General features: G+C 37.8%; 2 protein-coding genes across 4 annotated transcripts in view; both read right to left on the bottom strand.

Annotated features, from left to right (window-relative positions):
• pde5ab (phosphodiesterase 5A, cGMP-specific, b) overlaps positions 1 to 17,560 on the bottom strand; it is a 58,361-nt gene extending 40,801 nt beyond the window's left edge. For 2 of the 3 annotated variants that reach the window (XM_079866848.1, XM_079866849.1), the window contains exon 1: positions 1,007 to 1,124. In XM_079866848.1, the coding sequence (XP_079722974.1) occupies positions 1,007 to 1,104 (98 nt within the window). In that variant the 5' untranslated portion in view covers positions 1,105 to 1,124. Of the gene's footprint in view, positions 1 to 1,006; positions 1,125 to 17,474 lie in introns of those variants that run through there. The other variant, XM_079866850.1, reaches the window with a different exon arrangement.
• A 3,859-nt stretch (positions 17,561 to 21,419) lies between these two features.
• Positions 21,420 to 22,237, bottom strand: LOC307156246 (uncharacterized protein). The gene is made up of 2 exons (XM_079867540.1): positions 22,193 to 22,237; positions 21,420 to 22,071 (listed from the first exon to the last, which is right to left on the bottom strand). Exons 1-2 carry the CDS (start codon positions 22,210 to 22,212, stop codon positions 21,564 to 21,566), a joined length of 528 nt encoding a protein of 175 aa, XP_079723666.1. The 5' UTR covers positions 22,213 to 22,237; the 3' UTR covers positions 21,420 to 21,563.
• Positions 22,238 to 22,478: the final 241 nt, after the last annotated feature.

Below are 22,478 nucleotides of genomic sequence, written 5' to 3'. Positions count from 1 at the left end.
TTGTATTTATTTGTGCTGTTGCTATAGTAGTTTGATTATTTGTTCTTATTTTCTTTATTTGTATTTGACAGTAGTCCTCTTTTCCCTGAACATAGCACATACCGAACCATACCCAAACCGTGAACATAAAACTGTGATGCAAACCGACCCGTGGGCTATTTGAACCGTTACAACCCCTAGTCTGAATGCATTTCGTAAGTATTTGTCATGTTTTGCTGAATTGATGGCTAATTTGTATGCATTCATGATTCATACGTTTTTGGATGATCTGCCTTCGTCCCACTGAGAGGAGATCCTTCATGCTCAGTTTTTTTCCTAAAAATCTTAGATTTCATATGAATTTGGTTCGTACGAAAATGATTTTTTTTTTATTTTTTTTTTTATACTGTTTTCATGAGTTCTTATATATTTTTCTTCTTCATAACTTCGCCTTTACGGGACAGACCAAATTTCTAACACACAATCGTCACCCATGGACATGTGAATTCAGGTGTGTTAATTCATCTAACATCACAGTTATGGCAACTTATTTGTTTAAGCTCTGCATTAAAGTGCATTTATAACATCTGATCAATATATCAATCACATCAGTATTTAAAGGTACACACATTTGTTTGTTTGTTGGTTAAACAGTGTGAGAGCGGTGAGTATCAGGCTAAAATCATTACAGTAGCTGTGTACATCAACTCTACAAAACTGATTATTAATAAAGAAGAGCATTAAACAACCTTACAATGTGAATGAAAGGCTACACACAGAACCTCAGGTTTGATTCCTCTCATAAATCAAGTTTCACATTATGTAACATAGGAAATATGCGGGAGCCTATATACTGGCCCTTTTCTTTACGCAGTACAAAGGTAAAACAGTTAATCTGTAGATGTGTCGATCATGATAAAGAATAAGCAGCTGCAGCGAGTATTGCTCTACATTCACTCTCATTATCCCAGAACTGCCTCGTCTTTAAACTGATCCAATAGTTGCCAATCTGCGCCTTTAAACTCACCGAGAAGCCTTTCGTACAAAGTAAGAATATGCGAACTCTCGGTGGTCGTCGAGCCAAGCCTCCATCATCCCTTCAGTGTCTGGAGGATAGACCTCCATTCCGCAGATACACACACACACACACAGATCAGATCAACCGGAGAATCTCATCCGCGCGCTCTCTCTCTCTCTCTCTCTCTCTCGATCTTCAGTCACACACACCACAATCAGCCACAGCGTGTCTCTCTCTCACTCTCTCTCTCTCTCTCTCTCTCTCTCACACACACACACACACCCCACAACCAGTCACAGCGTCTTCTCTCTCTCTCTCTCTCTCTCTCTCTCTCTCTCTCTCTCTCTCTCTCTCTCTCTCTCTCTCTCTCTCTCTCTCTCTCTCTCTCTCTCTCTCTCGATCTTCAGTCACACACACCACAATCAGCCACAGCGTGTCTCTCTCTCACTCTCTCTCTCTCTCTCTCTCACACACACACACACACACACACCCCACAACCAGTCACAGCGTCTTTTCTCTCTCTCTCTCTCTCTCTCTCTCTCTCTCTCTCTCTCTCTCTCTCTCTCTCTCTCTCTCTCTCTCTCTCTCTCTCTCTCTCTCTCTCTCTCTCGATCTTCAGTCACACACACCACAATCAGCCACAGCGTGTCTCTCTCTCACTCTCTCTCTCTCTCTCTCTCACACACACACACACACACACACACACAGATCAGATCAACCAGAGAATCTCATCCGCGCGCGCTCTCTCTCTCTCTCTCGATCTTCAGTCACACACACCACAACCAGCCACAGCGTCTCTCTCTCTCTCACACACACACACACACACACACACACCCCACAACCAGTCACAGCGTCTTTTTTCTCTCTCTCTCTCTCTCTCTCTCTCTCTCTCTCTCTCTCTCTCTCTCTCTCTCTCTCTCTCTCTCTCTCTCTCTCTCTCACACACACACACACAGAACAAAATTAAACAAACCTCTTAAATATTGTCACACTCTTTGAAGCTATCTGTATACCTTCAATCCCCGCTAACAAAAATGTGTTTTAAGAGAGTTATGAAAACGTTATTTCTGAATGTTGTCTAAACGCTCAAAACGTTTTTTTTTTAAGTTCATATGTTGAGGAAACGTTCCATTTTTATCATTCTTCAAACATTATGGGAAATGTTACTTTTGAATGTTCTCTGAACGTTCTGAAACAAGTAACATTTAAAAAAACGTTCAAGAAAGTCAGTGTTTCAGGAATAAACCTTCCGTGAATGATGTATTAATAATGTTTTGGGAATGTTATTAAAAATAAAATTATTATGATTTCACATTTGTAAAATTAACTGTAGCAACTATTTCTGTAAAGCCATTGTTACCAAAATTGTAGTATTCTACATCACATCACATTTTTGGTCCTCTTTTGCTTCTTTAATGTAAGATGATAATTTATACACACTTCACTGCCATTTGATATTTAGAAATAAACTCCTCACAACCATTTCATCAAATAAATCAATATCCATAAGAGACCATACGGGAAATTGGCATGTCAGTTAGTGTCTGCGGTGTCAGTCCCTCATGCCATTCAATCAACACTTTACAAATATTACCATTAACTATCATCATACAGATTGTTATGAGCTCAGATTATAATGGAATATCTCAATGCAATATTAAAAGTTTAGACAAAATTCATTGCTTTATTGTATATGCAGTCAAACACAACATATTAAAAATAATATATATAAAAAAAAAAATGTGTTTACCCAAACACCATTAGACTTTATTATTAAAAGAACAACTTTGAGAACCCTTACCAGACATTGATCCCTTTGATTTTGTTAGCTAACCTATTGCCTATTATTGACCTGCAGCTCGACCCAGCTCGACCCAGCTCTACTCCAGCTCTACTCGTGGTGTAGTTTTACCAGCAGATGGTGCCGGCTCTTCTCCCGGGACACACACACACACCACTGAAGGCATATGTGCTCTCCTGGGAGCAAACGTGATTCTGCTGTGAACACGGTGGCCTGGATGAGCTAATGACAGTCTCTGGAGACACGTCATGTCAGAGAGAGTCAACTGTATTGGAAAATGTTTCAAGAAAACATTTTTGCCGTTCATTCATCAATGACTTGCAACTCCAAGCACTTCCGAATCCGACTATCTTCAACAGAAGTTGGGATTCCTGTTTGCACCGCATGCAACTTTCACCAGTGTTGGTGCATAAATGCATAAACATTTATTTAATATATTTAGTTTTGCATAGAATTCTGATTCAGCATTTCACTGATTTTATTCATTTTGAGGAATATTTAATCTTTTTTGTGTGCATGTGAGATGACTAAATGCACGCTCACATTTAGTCTAGAACTTCAATAACCATCATGTTCACACACACACACACCTCTGCACTTCGATTTGTCTCAGCATGAGGACAGGAGAGCTGTCAGTCAATACATGTTGAAACAGTCACTTGCATTACTTATTTGAAAAAGTAACTCAGATATTTTGTTGTAAATTTTAAAAGTAATGCATTACTAGTTACTTGAAAAAGTAATCTGATTACATAACTCAAATTACTTGTAATGAGTCACACACAACGCTGCATCCGACTCTCTTCAGCAGAAGATGGGAATCATCATGCAACGTTCACAACCTTCTCCCCAAACGAGATGTGCACGAACACTGGAGTCCGCTCGCCGAAACACTGTCCAGATGTGGTCACTCAACTCACCCTAAGCTAAACTTCTCGCTTCGCCTTTCAGTCATAAGTCAAACAACACTCTACTCCACCACATCACTCCCTGCGCTACATTAAACAGCTCAGCCGCTATTGTAAACGCTAGAGTCGGAGTCGCGGACGAGAGACTCGGATGGAGAGACGTCCTCCAGTGGAAACAATTCTGAGGGCTTAGTTTGCTCAACAAGACAAATATGGCAGTAAAATCATTTATTAACAGTCGCTTTAATGGAGACGGAGAGACTGGGAATGAAACTCTTATGATGTTTGAGGCCTTCAGAGAGAACGAGGGACTGGAAGTGAAGATTCCCACTGAACACACACGTCTGCCTTTGGATGACGCCACGAGATCGGATATTCTACTCTATCTTTATTCCTGTCACGGTGTTCCTCCCTGTGAAGACCTCCTTCCCTTCACCTCTGTACAGATAAAACATTGTCAAAATGATTCATGGACACGCGGAAGCGACAAAAACTTCTGCATTATGAATCTTTAAGGCCAGACAAATCATTTATTAAAGGGCCTTCTTTAAAATATCTTCTTTTGTGTTCAGCAGAAGAAAGGAAATCATACAGGTTTGGAACTTGAGGGAGAGTAAATGATGACAGAATTTTCATTTTTGGGTGAACTATCCCTTTAAGGGTCAATTTGTAAAGAAAGACCACACGCCTGCACACATATTCAAATGCGCATATCTGTAGACTAAACATGTATCTATAGACTAAACATGTATCTATAGAAACACGTAATGCGCATGAGCAAGCCGTCAGCGTTTTCACAGATTCGCGTTTTTGAAGTTTACATGGCGATGATAACATTTTTCACAATTTTTCAACGCTTGCAGCTTGGAAACGCATTTCAAGGTTTGCGTTCTCGAGCTCCAAACACTGTTGTGTGAATGATCCGAGCGCGATAAGGGTTTCTGTGAGAATGGTGTCGTGTTAGCGGCCCATAAGTTAATAACTAATGATCTTTGCAACGGAAGTGAATCAATCAAACTAACTTTAGCTGAACAATAACTTTATTCTAGATCTGCTGTAAAGCCTAAACACTCTCTGTTACTGTAATCTCCTATTATCACTGTAAAGAAACAGTCGATATTGTTAAAAGTGCTGTATAAATGAAGGAGACTTGACGAGATGTGGCTGTATTAAAGTGAACGACGAAGGAGACATCTTCAGGAGACTTTTAATAGAACAATCCAAACAATAAACAAGAATCAACAAGGAGGAAAATACCACATACATACCCATAATGTTAAATAAAGCTTGACCAAAGACTGAAACTGAGAGCTTATATAAACTAGGGGAGCTAACGAGACTGATTAACAACACACAGCTGAGCCAAATGAACTAATGAAGACGTGGTCATGGAAACGAGGAGTGGCGGGAAACTGAACACATGATCAGAAGTCCAAAACCAAACAGACATGTCACAATTCCTGATGATTTTACTGCGTTTTGAATCATGGGTGGCACTTCCAGATTGAGGAACGTCCATTCATAAAGACTGAAACTAATAATTTCAGATCATAAGGTTACCCTACAAATAAAGCTTGACTAGATGAGCTGTCAATTTTCCTTCATGATTTATTTTCAGACATAAATATACATGAGAATAATGTAACACTTGGTATTTTTACATGACAAGAATATCTATGGCAAGTTCTTTTCCTCATGATGATTCTTTTCTTTTTACCCTTTGCGTTCCGCTTTAATAGTATGAAAAAGGACAATACTGCACATTTGTGGTCTGTTCTCCCGATTTAATTTACGATATATATCCCATTAATAATTCACTGGAATACACGAAGAATCTCTAAACCTCAAATCCTCATGTCTCTTTCCAGGTTTGTTTTCACGTGTAAATACAATTTATTATCTGTCAAAATTACAGATATCACTTTGAAATAGTATCACACAAATGCTGAAGTTAATGAACATTTTTGATTATGGCTCAAACTATGACATAGATCATAGATGATGTATGTTACATAATATATATATATATATATATATATATATATATATATATATATATATATATATATATATATATATATATATATATTATACAGTGATAGGTCTGTTATTGCTGTGGAAAGAATCGTGCTTTTGGGGTTATTCGTGATCTCTTGTTGAAAACCTTGTTGATGCTTTTACATTTTTAAATTTCCTTTTAATGTTCGATGGATGTAGGGTGAGTCGAATATTGTCATCTCATTCTACCCAGTTTATAAAATATATATTATTGCGTTTATAGAGCAAGCCTTTCACTGATTGTTTACAGCTTAACGGATGTTACACCCATAATTCGGGCAAAGCATCATGGGGCTGATATCCAGATGAAGTGCATGCAAAAAAAAAACATAAACATGGGAAATCTAAGAAAAGTCCCAGTTTGAAGACATTTTCTGTGTTGACCATTCACAGGTGTGTTATCCGTGTATAAATTACGCATTACTGTTACGGTTGAACAGGGATGATCAGAGGTGAGTATCTAATGCAGCAGTTTATTAAACTAACACATAATCAAAAATAATTACAGGAACGCCACATGAAAGGACAACAACTGACCAAAAGACAAGTGAAACACTGGGGTATATATAGGAAAACAAGAGGCTAACAAGACACAGGTGTGAGTAATCAATAACAAGGGTAACTATAGAAAAAAGGCTGTGTCTGAAATCATCTATGATGAAACATGATCTCTACACTCTTAAATAGGGCACAGCCATTCACAGTGGTGTCCGAAACCATAGTGGACGTTATTGAGTGCTCTCATTCAATCAAAGACAAGTGAAACACTGGGGTATATATAGGAAAACAAGAGGCTAACAAGACACAGGTGTGAGTAATCAATAACAAGGGTAACTATAGAAAAAAGGCTGTGTCTGAAATCATCTATGATGAAACATGATCTCTACACTCTTAAATAGGGCACAGCCATTCACAGTGGTGTCCGAAACCATAGTGGACGTTATTGAGTGCTCTCATTCAATCCCACAATGCACCACAATAAAGTGTACAACCGATGTATGCCCAACGGCTAGAGAATACCCATAATGCACTGTGAGAGCTGAATGCTGAATGAATTCCCGCGTCTGACCTGAAGATGGCGCTGCATCTGAATAATCATCATCATCTGACGACTGCTGGTCCAATGTGGGTACAGCGTAATATCATCCAGGTAAACATGCCTTTTTATTGATTATTAATTAAGGCTTATACATGCATCCATGACAGAGTTCAAGATAAATCCTTTAATTTCTACTGGAGTAGTTTGCTAAGTTTCAAATGATTATTAAACAGCACAAACTATGTAAAAGCGATGGCTCTTCCAACGCACCAGTGTCCGAATTCACTCACTCGTTTTCATTCACTTCTTCAAGTGAACTATATTAGTGGAGTAATGTAGGGAACACTGAATGATTTCGGACACTGCTAAAGTAAACCAGGCACTAAACACAGGAAGAGAATCAGCAGAACGAAAGGAACAGAAAATACACTTCAAAATAAAAGTCCTAGAACAGACAAAAAACACTGGGTACATCTTGACAGTTACATTGTGTTGTGTTTTAGAGTTGACAGAAATGTCCGTAAACGTAACAGGAAAAGTAATGGTGATTTTCTTCCAGGACATTATCCATTTTTTCTTCCAGTGCTACATAATTCAACACATTTATTGGATAATTAATCTAATTAGACTGCAAATTATGGGGGGATCTGACAACCTAATCAAGGTGTGAGTAACAATAGGAAGGTTTGGGAGCATTTTTGTTCAAATGTTATTTATTTTCATTTTTTTTTACATCTATTTCAGTGACCACAAATAGTTAGATTACAAGTGATTAATGGTGCGTATTTTCTTCTGGCCGCAACATTCAAGCAAGTATCGTTATCAGACAAAACATAAATACTGTTACCATTTATCCCTTTAGATTTGGATATATCACAAAAAGTTCCATTATTTTGTTCAAAAAGTTCAAAAAGATGAACATCTGCTTGAGATAAAAATCATCGTATTGTGATTTCAACATTTCTTATAGAAGTTCCCTAAAACACACACTGAACGCGCCACCTATTTCCTTTTTGATTCAATACACACAACCAAATATCTTGACAGTTAGAGGGATAGTTCACTCAAAAATTAAAATGTCAATCCAAACCTCTTACAGAGAACATAAAATAATATTTCTGAACTGTGTTTTGAACTGTTTTTATCCGTATACGTTGAAAGGTCCTCGGGGGAAATGATTTTGGGTGAACTATTCCTTTAACAGCTCCTATTATAAACGCATGCACTGTTTATGCCATGACATGCACATCAAGACCTGCATTAGGCATATTTACCTCCAGCATGCACAGGGTTCTCCTGAATATCACATCTCCTCTAGGACCATGAAGGGTCACGAGTAGAGCAAAGCTTCCGAGTGAACAGATCTGAGCTCCGGCTGAATATTGTTAATATTGTTGGAGGTAGTGTGTGTGTGTGTGGGGGGGGTTTCAGGGGGTTGAGTCTTTCTTTCTGAGCTTGACGAAACACAGAGCTTTCCCTGGTAAACATCACCAACGTCTCGCAAGACTTGGAATAAACACAAAGGAAAGTGTGCAAGGAGGAGGGTTCACCCGTACAGTATATCCAGGTTGTTGTGTGAGACGAATATATAACAAGATGTCTGAGTTGAGCTGCAAAAGCATCTTTAATAATGCTTTAATAACTGGGCGAGCGAATCTCTTATGCTTCTGTAAATTAAGTGGAATTTATTTGCATCATCAATTAACATTCAAAAAGACACGATGTAAATTACCATGCATAAATTAACTCATCTGGTGTAATAATATTGTGGTGAATGTCTGGATCATGCAAATGTTGAATATGAATTTTAAAAGCATGTGTTTCCCATTAGTGCTGCTGCAAAACCTGCTATCATATGCTAGGGTTTTTATTTTTCGCCAGATTAATTGGTCAGAATAGTAAGTTTGGTGACTTAGAAAATAGGAAAAAAAGAAAACATTTACATCAGTAGATTGTGAATATATACACTCACCTAAAGGATTATTAGGAACACCATACTAATACTGTGTTTGACCCCCTTTCGCCTTCAGAACTGCCTTAATTCTACGTGGCATTGATTCAACAAGGTGCTGAAAGCATTCTTTAGAAATGTTGGCCCATATTGATAGGATAGCATCTTGCAGTTGATGGAGATTTGTGGGATGCACATCCAGGGCACGAAGCTCCCGTTCCACCACATCCCAAAGATGCTCTATTGGGTTGAGATCTGGTGACTGTGGGGGCCATTTTAGTACAGTGAACTCATTGTCATGTTCAAGAAACCAATTTGAAATGATACGAGCTTTGTGACATGGTGCATTATCCTGCTGGAAGTAGCCATCAGAGGATGGGTACATGGTGGTCATAAAGGGATGGACATGGTCAGAAACAATGCTCAGGTAGGCCGTGGCATTTAAACGATGCCCAATTGGCACTAAGGGGCCTAAAGTGTGCCAAGAAAACATCCCCCACACCATTACACCACCACCACCAGCCTGCACAGTGGTAACAAGGCATGATGGATCCATGTTCTCATTCTGTTTACGCCAAATTCTGACTCTACCATCTGAATGTCTCAACAGAAATCGAGACTCATCAGACCAGGCAACATTTTTCCAGTCTTCAACTGTCCAATTTTGGTGAGCTCGTGCAAATTGTAGCGCCTCTTTTTCCTATTTGTAGTGGAGATGAGTGGTACCCGGTGGGGTCTTCTGCTGTTGTAGCCCATCCGCCTCAAGGTTGTGCGTGTTGTGGCTTCACAAATGATACCTCGGTTGTAACGAGTGGTTATTTCAGTCAAAGTTGCTCTTCTATCAGCTTGAATCAGTCGGCCCATTCTCCTCTGACCTCTAGCATCAACAAGGCATTTTCGCCCACAGGACTGCCGCATACTGGATGTTTTTCCCTTTTCACACCATTCTTTGTAAACCCTAGAAATGGTTGTGTGTGAAAATCCCAGTAACTGAGCAGATTGTGAAATACTAAGACCGGCCCGTCTGGCACCAACAAACATGCCACGCTCAAAATTGCTTAAATCACCTTTCTTTCCCATTCTGACATTCAGTTTGGAGTTCAGGAGATTGTCTTGACCAGGACCACACCCCTAAATGCATTGAAGCAACTGCCATGTGATTGGTTGATTAGATAATTGCATTAATGAGAAATTGAACAGGTGTTCCTAATAATCCTTTAGGTGAGTGTAAGTTCCCTTTAAAGTCTATTTACTTCTAAAGCAAAAGGCCTGTTTCACACCAAGAACAATAACTATAATGCTAACTATATTAGCGTTCACACCAGCTCAAGATATGTTAAAGGAATAGTTCACCCAAAAATGAAAATTCTGTCATCATTTACTCTCCCTCAAGTTCCAAACCTGTATGATTTCCTTTCTTCTGCTGAACACAAAAGAGGATATTTTAAAAAAGGTTGGTAATTAAACAGTTGCTGGTCCCCATTGACTTCTATAGTATTTTTTTCCTACTATGGAAGTAGTAGTAGCAGTCCATCAGTTGATTGGTTACCGACTTTCTTCAAAATATCTTCTTTCGTGTTCAGCAGAAGAAAGAAAGTCATACAGGTTTGGAACAACTTGAGGGAGAGTAAATGATGACAGAATTTTCATTTTTGGGTGAACTATCCCTTTAAGTTTTGTTCAATATAAGCGCTTAAGTTTTGTGCTTTAAACGCTCGAGCTCTTTAAAGCAAGAATGATTCTGATTGACTGTCAATGTTTTTATCATTCAAAATTATTCTAAAAAAGATATCGTGTCTCTGTGCCGTTATAATTATAGATCTTATGCGCCAGATAAATCTTTATCTTCTGTTTTTGCGGCAGCTCTGTATACTTCTATGGCATTGATGTCAAAGAGTAATTAGCTGGTTTACGTATTGTAGAGTTAAAGGAGAACTCAAATGAGCTGCTGCTCCCGGCACAGGGGGCGGAGCTTCAACAGCTCGTGTCCTTTTATCTCACACAAATGCCCTTTTCACAAGATGTAAAATAAGTCTCTGATGTCCCCAGAGTGTGTCTGTGAAGTTTTAGCTCAAAATACCCCACAGATATTTTTATATAACATGTTAAAGTTGTCACTTTTTGAGGGTGAGCAAAAACGCACTGTTTTGTGTGTGTTCCTTTAAATGCAAATGAGCTGCTGCTCCCGGCACAGGGGGCGGAGCTTCAAGAGCTCATGTCCTTTTACCTCACACACACACACACACGCACTGAACATTTAAAAAACTTTTCAAACCGGAGTCAGACAATGATGGAGAGACTCAAGAAGAAGTGACAACATGTAGAAGCAACAGGACATTTCTGAATGGATAGTTGATGAATTTATGAAGCTGATGTGTAGTTATCTTCTAGTTATTGATTAGCATATTCTGTCATGATAATCTATAAATTGCGTTCCGGGGCGGGGTTTATGTAAATTTTAGGGTTTGTGACCCGGGATAAATGCTGTGTAGTTCCTTCCAGCCGTTTGTTGTAGTCCTTAAAAGTGATTTCTGTAAAAGCAAATATCTCCCTTTGCTTTAAACTTTGAGCGTTGTAACTTTGCAGATGTTGTTTATGATCAAACAGCAACATTACACACTAACTAAAGTTAGAAAAGTAAAATCATAATCAACCACCTCTTTAACAAAAGTTATCATGAGCATTGTAATGTTTGAAACGGAAGTCATATGTAATATTTTTCATTCATAAATCTGTAAGATCTTACTTTCATGCTGTGGAAATACAAAAGGGGCGGAGCTACATGAGCTATATTGTGCTGATGCTATTCTTTTACTTTTAAGAGGATTTTTATAACTTTATCTTTAACATTATAGTTATCATTGGTGGTGTGAACGGGCCTTTACTCTGCTTATTGAGCATTTATATTGTTTCCAGTGGGAACAACACATAGTAGACGGTCTTCTAGACTTCGCTGTCCGTCTGCTGTGTCTGGAAATACGTTCAACATCCAGTTCATCTTGTATGAAAGATAATTGTCAAAACCCCAATTATCTCTGATTTATAACTATCTCCAGTTTAAACAGCTGTAAAATAGGGTCAAAAGTGCTAACAATAGAAGCACATCTGGAACACATTTATCCGTCCTCACACACTGCATTAGTGGTTACCTTTATGTGAACCCCCATTTCTAAAACTTTGATTAGATGTTGAATAATGCTAACCCTGTTCAAGCCGTTCATTCAGTGGAAAGTGTTGATGGAAAGAACAGAGGAGCTCGTTCGGCGTGTGAAAACACTCTTGATTTCCCTCAGGCGGTGTCCAAGATTTTGTCACGCTTCTTTTCACACGCAAATAAAAGCTAAAATCCCATGAGTGTTGTTTCATGCTGTTCTTGTTTTGAGTTGTGATGAGAAGCTTATAGTTTAATCAAACACATTACAAAACTATATTAAGCTGATGTAATTAAGCTGATGATTGGATTAGGATTTGACAACAACAAAGGTATTGAACCAAGAAAAAAGTCTGGAAACATGAAGTATTGGTCATAATTATTGTTTTATTATATATTTTTATTTCTCTAAAAGTTCCACTGTGGTGTAAATCCAGCTTTTAATGTTGTCTATATGTGTCTATGTGGTGTTTTTAATCTGCTTTAAGACAAAGCATGTGTAAATTCATAAGTCGACAGCATTGCTGAGTATTTCCTCCTAAAAACACGCTTTGAAATCGCTGGTGTTTCTGACGTCACAAACTACCTTGTAACCAATCAGATCAACGTGTGATCGTCAACCAGTGGATCTCTGAGCTGAGTGAGTGAGTGGAGGCGGGGCTCATTTGCATATTCATAGAACCACGCATACTAAATGAGGCAAGGGTGTCGAGTTACATTCAAGATATTTTAAGGCATGAAGACATTTTTTTCAACGAAAAATTAGATATTAAAAAAAATGACATTAATTTTACATATTAAATATGTAAAAATATGAGTTTTAAGGGATAGAATTATTGACTACAGGGAGACATTATACAACAAGTTTTCTTCAACTCTACTTCTAGAAAATGAAGATCGAAGAATGTGTGTGTTTTGCTTTTAATTAATTTATGAAACCACAGTAAACTTTAAAATGCTATTATATTTTGTGCAGGCAATATGCTTAGTTTGGTGTGAATAAAAAAGCCTGACAATGTCACTGCTAAATATGTGTAAGTATTGTGGGATTCTGTCACGTTTCTCACTGATGCCCTAAAACTCATAAACTCTGGGCTTAAAGAAAATCCTGAGCTTCCCATTCGTAGTTACGAGTTTGTGTGGCCATCATGTGCTTTCAACTCGTAAACATGATCTTTCTGACATGACTTGAACGCACCATTAGTCCTTTCCGAGGAGTTCGAAATGTGGAAAATTCACTCGAGTAGGATGAGCTCGTGCCGACAAGGTTTTGAAAAATCACCAAAATATTGAAAGTAAAAGCCAGATGGAGAAAAAAAAAAATGAATAAATGTTATCAAAACCAGACGTCACAAATCATATATTGATTCTTGGCAGTGGCAGGAGTTTATGATCAGATTGATTGCTTTGCTAAGGTTCAGACGGGATAAGCGGAGATTCACTGTGTTATTTATTTCTTGCTTTATTACTTCAGCGTATATGAGAAGCAGATAAACCTTTCAACATGTGGAATGACCTGCTTAGTGTAATAGTGGCTATCTTAAAAATGTGCACAAGAATGCAAGACATTTTAAGTGTTCAGTATTGTTACAATTCATTTGAAGGAAATTTTAAAATCTAAGATGATAAACATAAAATAAAATATGTGTCACGGTCGGAGCTGTCAACTGATCAAGTGGTTACTGAGCTCCCTTAAAGGGCCGGGTATCCTTAATGTGTGGTGAAAATCCAGCTTTTAATGTTGTTTATGTGTCTATGTGGTGTTTTTAATCTGCTTTAAGACAAACCATGTGTAAGTTCATAAGTCGACAGCATTGCTGAGTATTTCCTCCTTAAAACTGCAGTGAACCAAAGACAGTCTCAAACACGCTTTGAAATCGCTGGTGTTTCTGACGTCACAAACTACCTTGTAACCAATCAGATCAACGTGTGATCGCCAACCAGTGGATCTCTGAGCTGAGTGAGTGAGTGGAGGCGGGGCTCATTTGCATATTCATAGAACCGCGCATACTAAATGAGGAAAGGGTGTCGAGTTACATTCAAGATATTTTAAGGCATGAAGAATTTTTTTCAAAGAAAAAATGTCTAAATATGTCATTTTGGTGATTAAAGATGAGTGTTAAGGGATAAAATGATTGGGGGGACTTTAAATGTTAAATGTAAAATGATGGTCAGCACATGAATTCTCAATAAATTCAGGTTGTCTCAAGTAGCGGATCAGCCATTGAATGCAAAGTTTACAACAAGGAGCAAAACTATTAAGCAGGCAGTCTACTAATACTCTAATGACTGCTAGTTGACATGTAGTTGCAAAGTTACTTATATCTAAAGTGGACCATCGAAATAAAGTGTTACCAAAATACCCGAATAATGCATTTAAATAACTGAAAAAAACAAAGTGTGAAATGTTGGACACTTCATGCACTCGATAGTCGTAGTTTTAATTATGTAGAAGGAGGAGGGGCTTCAGACTCTGATGAGGAATGACTAATAACCTTATAAAGTTCATAAACTACACTGTTCAGTACATAGTGCATATTAATTTTTTATAAATATGGGGAACAAGACTTAAGTCAGGACTCAAACTTGGCTTGTCCATACTGTATCAAAAGGCTATGGCTTAACAGTGGAAGTTTTGTTAACAGAGAAACCGAAATTCAGGCAAAGAAGCATTAATACCACACACAATTCATATTAAAGATAAATATTTGGAAGTTCAGAATTCAATCATTTTTCTGGCTTCCATCAACAAATCTGCTCTCAGCAAAGCGTTTGCTCATCCCTTCACGGGTTTATTTTTAGTAAGAGGCCTTTGGAATAACTCTTGCCTTGAAATGGAAATTTAAGATCAACACAATGAGAACTTGGCTCTGCAGTTCTTTCCCCTGTGGGAATGTGTGACTTATACAAGTACTCAGAGTAAAAAAAAAAATGCACTTCTTAAACATCCACACATCCACAAGGGGATCTCCAAATACTAACAGAGGAAACTGGATTTCCTCAGAAGGGATCTGTGATATGCATGATCCTCTTTTTCCTGACAGTTTCGTCTATGGGAACTTCAGGACGTGTTTTAAGCACTCAAAGCGAATAATGGGTGTGCTATACTACAAATGACTGATTTGAGAAGACGCATGCATTTATAATGCATGTGCCATTGAAGATTTGGAAAGTCTCTGTAGGCATGTAACAAATGCTAATGCAAATCATATATCAAACATGTATCCAAAGCATTCAAAAGGATAGGAAATACTTACAAAGCTCTAATTTGAAGAGTGAGTGTAATCGCAGATGCTGTTTCTTTAACACCATTAACTTCATGCCTTTGCATAATAACACGTTCACTATTAGCTAAACAAACCACCTAATCCACAATATTAAGAATAGTTCACCCAAGCATGAACATTTTTCACAGGTACTGTAACTTTGACCTGTTGTATGGCGAGAACTGCCTAATGATTTAAAAAAAGAAATTCTACTTTTCATGTTCCAATGACAAAATTACACCATAAGGTTTAGAACGACATGAGGGCGAGTGAATAGACTTAAAGGGATAGTTCACTTAAAAATAAAAATTTTGTCATCATTTACTCATCCTCAAGTTGTGTGAGTCTTCTGTTGAACACAAAAGTATAGATATTTTGAAGAATGTCGAAAAAAAAAAAAAAACAGAGAAAGTCAGTGGTTACCAACATTCTTCAAAATATCTTCTTTTTAGTTCAACAGAAGAAATAAATTCATACAGATTTGAAACAACTTGAGGGTGAGTAAATGATTGCAGAGTTTTCATTATTAAGTGAATTATGCCTTTAATAAAATGAAACTGTTGGTGGTGAGAAGGACGTTCACTTCTAGACTGTAACAGCTGTTTTATGTTGGCTAATATTACTCATGACCCAGATCTTCTGAAGGGAGGTCAGGGCAGCACTGTGGCTTTTGTTTTATTTTTATGGGAAATTGTTACAAGAAAAGGACATTAAGTCTCATTTATGCACACATTTGTGTGTGAAATCTGCATACGAATGTATTCAAGAACAAATCACCGTTCACCAAAAACTTTCGTACTAAAATTAATTAAAAATTTACGAAAAAGAATATAGGAATGTACGGAAAAATATGAATAACTGAAACCACACGTATGCCAAAAAAGCACTTTCTCTGTGCGGCCTTATAATTATTTCATTTTAAAATGAATATAATTATTATATTATATTATATTTTATTATATTATATTATATTATATTATATTATATTATATTATATTAGTATATTACATTATATTAGTATCATATTATAAAATTAATAAATAGTCATTTAATTTCATCTTAAATATATTTCATCGTATGCAGTGAAAGAGTAAAAAAAAATAACACAATCATCAAATATAAAACAGCATGTATAAATAAAATTTACTCTTTGACAAAAACTTTTTGTTAAAAATGTTGCTTTTTTAATGAAACTTACCCACATTCAAGAGTTAATTAGAATACATGAAGCTAGAATAAAATTCATAAAAATAAAATACCTAAATAGGAACATAGTAGTATACTTGAATACTAGTTCAAAAGTAATATAAATAGTAAACTATAAGTATGATGTTAAGTTCAATTAAAGAAAACTTACAAGTAGCCTATTCTTTTTGTTTCTGTTTGGGAGTTTAGCTCATGTTTAATTCTGTTTCCTGTTTGAGTTTGTTTCCTTGGTTACTCATTGTTTGATTATCGTGTACACCTGTGATTCATTTCGTTGATTGGTTTGTTTGTTCAAGATTCTTTCAGTTACAGTAATTGTCAGTTCTCGTCGTGTTTTAATTGGTTGTTTTGTTGTTTCTAGTCCTGAGTTTTGTTAAATAAAGTCTTAAAGTGATGCGTTTAGATCATTTCACTCATCTTTATTTCAACCAACAGTTTCTCTCTTCGGTCCATCAACTTCATGATTCTTCAAAATATCTTATTTTGTGTTCAGCAGAAGAAAGAAACTCATATAGGTTTGGATATAACTTGAGGGTGAGTAAATGAAGACAGAATTTTCATTTTTGGGTGAAATATCCCTTTAAAAATATACTTTTATACACTAAAGAAGCCCTAATGAGTCCCAAGCAGTATTGAAATAGTGCACTTACAAGTATACTACTAGCATATTAGATATTAGTATTGATATTAGTATACTTAAAAAATATTTGAACTTTACAAGTGTACTTAATATAATAAACTTTTTTTTTTGTAAGGGTTGTGTTGACAAAAAGACCAGTTGAGAGTTTTCATATCCTCCATATGATTCTAAGAAAATCATAAACAGAATAAATGATATATTTGTTTCCTTATGTTGTTACATTACCTCCAGCTCTGACAGAAGGCCTAGTGAAGTAATAAAGTGAGTAACACACACACACACACACACACACACACACACACACACACACACACACACTCAAACTGATGTCAAGAGGTGTATCAATCACCTCACAGCGCTGGAGCTCCTGCATGCTGGGTTATTACTCACATTTACATAAACATGACTCAATTATGTTACAATTAGGTTTGTACACAATCACACATGTTCAACTCACCCCATGTTGAATCTTCAGATGAAATATCTCCAGTGAAAACAGTGTCCTTTTCCTCGCTCTCCCTCTTCCAACTTTCTCTCTTGAACGGAGGCTTCAAGTAGAGCAGCTTTTATTTATGTCCTTTTTTGGGATTGAGTAAATGGAGAGAGCTTGCAGAACACTAGAGTATATTACTCCCTTGCTGTTTTACCCCGAGAAACTTTACTCTCTCTCTCTCTCTCTCTCTCTCTCTCTCTCTCTCTCTCTCTCTCTCTCTCTCTCTCTCTCTCTCTCTCTCCATGAATCTACTCCACCCAAGATATCCAATAGTCAACAAAAATTATTCAGACACCAGATATAATGTTTGATTTTTTTTTTTTTTTTAGTGTGTGCAGGACACTATAGTTCATTTATGTAAGTGAGGAGAGCAAAATAAAGTAAACTGTGACATATTATAACCAAAAATTATTTAGACTTTTGACCTGATCATGTTTTGCTGAAGTGTGTTTTCTTTAATTGCTAATGCTCTTTTTACACACAGACTGAACAAAATGAAGCATTGCTTGGTGATTGGTTGAGCTAAACTGGTATTATCTAATTGTGTAGTTAAATTTAACAGCTGACAGATATTCAACATAATTCATGTGTGAGACAGTCTAACAGAAGGAAATATGATTTGATAACTCTGTGTTCTTGTCATATTTTATTACCATTTTCTAAACTATAATGAATAAACTGTGATAATGTGAGAAATGTAGAAGGTGTCTGAGTAAATTTAGGTTTGACTGTATATATAACCGATCACATTCAGGTGTGTTTGTGTGAATGTTACCAGCCTGTGTTTGAGAGATTCACCGACATTGATTTAATATGTTTATGAGCTATTGCGGTTTGTGTATGTCTCTCTGTTTGTCTTATGCCATTACACACACTGGTGAAATATGGCAAGGAAAGGGTTCAAGTTCACTTGTCCAGGACACGAAAACATACCCGGTCATTAAGCACCCTCAGAGGCTTGGTAATTTGGAGCAACTGGGACCCAGCGAGGAACGGCTTTAATAGATCCAGGTAACTAGACTCTAGGGTCGAACAGCGCTGGTAAACATGTAGGAGATCAGGCCACGGTCTCTGGAGAGAAGAAGATCTTCCTCATCATTATGATGAGACAAATCTGATCTGGACTTTGTCATTCATTTTCCTTGGCATGGTACCATTACTGGTGCATTTATACACATAACTTTTACTTTTATGCGCACAATGTGTCATATCCCTTACACAAAATAAATGGGTAACACTTTACAGAAAGGTTCAACATTAGTTAACTACCTTAATTAATATGAGTTAACTACCTTAGATAACATGAACTAAGAATGAACAATACTTATTCAGCATTTATTAATCTTAGGTAATATTAATTTCAACATTTACTAATACGTTATTAAAATTAAAAGTTGTATTTGTTAATATTAGTTAATGCACTGTGAACAAACAGTGAACAACTGTATTTTTATTAACTAACATTAACAAAGATTAATACATACTGTAAAAGTGTAAGTGTATTGTCTCATTGTTAGTTTATGTTAGTCAATGCATTAACTAATGTTAACTAATGAACCTTATTGTAAAGTGTTACCAATAAATCATAAATGTATTCAGAGTGCGAATTACCCCACCATAACTGGGGGGGGGGGGGGGGGGGGGGGTACTGCTCCTTCACTTCTTCTATGACCATCATGGTCCACTACCATATCAATCCCCACCGTGATCGCCAAGTGCAACATGTGTTGTGCAACACACATACAAGGTCTAAACATGCGACAAACTGATGATCAGTAGGCTACAGAATATCTCATTGTTATTATATATCCAAAAGAGAACTGTTTTGGTCAACTCCCAAAAGCTAGAAGTTAAGTCCACTGAAATACCTTTCTAATTACTAGTAAAAGTAATACCTTTACAAGAAGCCTATTGCCTATTTCAGGGTTTTTCCTGGCTCAAAATGAGGCGGAGGTGGTAAAATCCTAATAATGTATTTTAATAATAAGACAATTAAATGTGTATTGTTTTGTAGATCATCATATAGCCTAATGTGTTTCCCACATTATTTTTGTGGGTTGAGCTCGGTAACTCTAGGGGGGTCCAGGGGGGCATGCTCCCCCGGAAGAAAAATTTGTACATTTTAAAGATAAATTCATTAATCTGGTGCACTTTGAGTCACCCTCGAATCCACTGTTAAAAATAAATAATCCACCAGCAAACCGCCCATATTCCCTGATTTAGATATCTGCATCTGATCATCACATTACAATTATTCAAATTCTCAGTGTTAAGCATGATAATATGGTAACATATCATACTGAAGTAGGCTGATTTAAAATGAACATTTATTTAAAATAAAAGATTTTCTTTTGGCAAAATTACAATTCCTTAATAGCCTAAACAGAGGCTTTACTCCCTTCAAACTTAAATTGTCAATGTTTCATTACATCACTGTTTGAAAACACTCAGAATAATTTTTTGTACCTTTATATTTTCCCTAATTTTATTAAATGTATGCTCCATCTTTCATTTCAAATTCTTAAATTTGATAAATATATTCAATTAAAGTAATTAGACACTAGGCTGTTACCAATACAATTAAATAATTTACATTGAAAAATGATAACTGTATTAAATTAGATTATTTTAAATATGTTGAAAAGAATGATACTTCATGAAACTAGCATTTTGTCATTCAACGTTGACACTTGCTTGAGAAGTTGAAGTCGTTCTCTATTGCTTCTAGCCACGGTGGTTAAAAATGGTACGGTCCACAATAGGGGTGTCTGAAATTGCTTTACATTAAAATGTTCCTACAGTGAAAATAGGAGTTGACTTGTATTGTAACTGTAATTATATTTTTTCACAATATCAGAAAAATTATCTGACCCCCCCCCCACAAAAAAAAAAAAAAAAAAGAAACACACAAGAAAAGAGCGCATGATGAGTGAATGAACACTCAACACGTGCGGTCGTGCGCGCAACACTTGCATCATTTGAATTTGAATTAACTCATTGCTAAAAGTACTAATCTGAAAGAATTGCAACTCAATCAATGCAAGAGACAGTACATGCTTTAAATCAGCCTTGTGTTTGAAATAAAGATGATACTGTAATACAGGCTAATGTTTATAATTTCATCTTTCTAACATTTAATTTTAACACTGTGGTTATCATCTGAGATAAATTGCTTATACTTGTTTTGTAACGTGTAATAAAAACAGCATGAAGACGAAGGAGAACAATTATAATAGTGTTTAAAGAATAAACTCAGAATCGGGAACAGGAAACTCACACTAACACATCAAACATTAACGAGAACGGACGAAGACTGAGGGCACATTTACAAGACAACAATAACGATATAAAAGGGAGAAGTTCTGCCTTTGAGTTTTTCGTGTACTGACGACACCATTGTCAAAATAATCCCCATTCACACGGATCTGTGAAAACGACTAAAAACGCTGTATTCTGCTGCCAGGCCACTAGATGGCAATAAAACACTATAGACTGAAAACGTAATACGCATGTGCATGACATCATCGTCTTCAGAGATTCACGTTTTTGTTGTTTACACAGAGACTGTTTTCAAAAACTTGCACTTTCAAACCCGTTTTCAAAACTTTGCGTTTTCGGGCACCCAAAACGCCAAAGTTTTTAGTTAAAAAAATTTGTCATGTAAATAGCCCCTGAGGGATAACACAGGGTCTAAATACACAGAGCAAACATAATTAGATAATGAACAGGACACAGGTGAAAGAGATGGCTAATCAAACAGATTGGGGAAAATTAGGTCACAGGGAAACACGACACAGAGCATACATGTTACAGTACGCACCCTCCAAATAAGGCGCATCCTCGCACCGTAAATAGTCCAACTGAGAAGGGAGGGAGGGGGCTCTGGAGGAGGGCGTGGAGCAGGCAAAAAACAAAAAGAGTTCAGGGTATAAAACAAAAGGAGTCCATGGAGTATTCGATGAGGGGAGGAGCCAGGAGCCAGAAGTTAGGCCAGAGACCAGCCAGGACTAGGCCCCAGGGTGGAGTCAAAGGTGGGAGGAGCCATGGTGGAGATCACTTGATGGAATACACCCTGGGGACGACTGACGGAGATGACACCACATATGATGTAGACCCTGGTGGAGATGACCGGCCAATGAGCCCACGTGAGACCGATGACGGCACTGGAGCCCAAGGTGGAGCCGTGGCGACGAGCGTCCGAGGGGAAACCGGAACTCCTGAAGACAGAGTCTGAGCCGGTGGGACAGAGGACAGAGGTGGAGACGGGGGAAGATGGAGCCAAACTGAGCCGAAGGTGCAGGCAGGTCGACGGCTGACCAAGGCGAAGCCGGAGGGACGAGGGAGCTTGGAGAAGCCGTATGGCCTATGGTTTCCGGTAAAGCCAAGGGAGGGAGGAGCCAGGGTGGAGCCGGTTGGGTTGACAGGCCGAGGTGGAGCGATGGGCCCGGAGGCTGGAGGCGGAGACAGGGGATCCTCTGTGCTGGATGGAGCTGGTGGGCTGAAGACATTGGGCAGGTCTTCACAGTGCAGGACAGCAGCAGAGGCAGGGCTGAGGAACTGGCTGATTGAGAAGGTGGGAGAGGGAGATTGGTTGGGTATTCTGGAGACACAGGGGGTGCTGGAGATACAGGGAAACTGGGAATAATGTCACGAAAAAAGTCAATAAGATCTACTTCAAATACCTCCTTGAGTTCCTCAACATAAGAGCCAGAGGCCTTGATTAGCTCACACACAGCAGCGGAGTTGTAGACGGGGCTATCCTCCCAGCCCTCAAGCTCCACAAGCACTCCCTCAGCGATGCACGATGTTGCCGGCTCACGCACCTGGTCAGACTCATGATGAGGGACTCCGGGGCGATGACTCCTTCTGACCTCTTCCTCGGTTTGGGCTCATCCATCGCGGCAGGCCGGTCTCCAAGGTCTGCGGTGGGCACATGCAACTTCTCCTTCGCGTCACTTGCTGGTGGTG

This window comes from Squalius cephalus (genome assembly GCF_949319135.1).
Source record: "Squalius cephalus genome assembly, chromosome: 3".
NCBI classification, from domain to species: Eukaryota; Metazoa; Chordata; class Actinopteri; order Cypriniformes; family Leuciscidae; genus Squalius; species Squalius cephalus.
The sequence above is the reverse complement of the archived record's forward strand: the minus strand, read 5'-3'. Positions and strand labels throughout refer to the sequence as shown.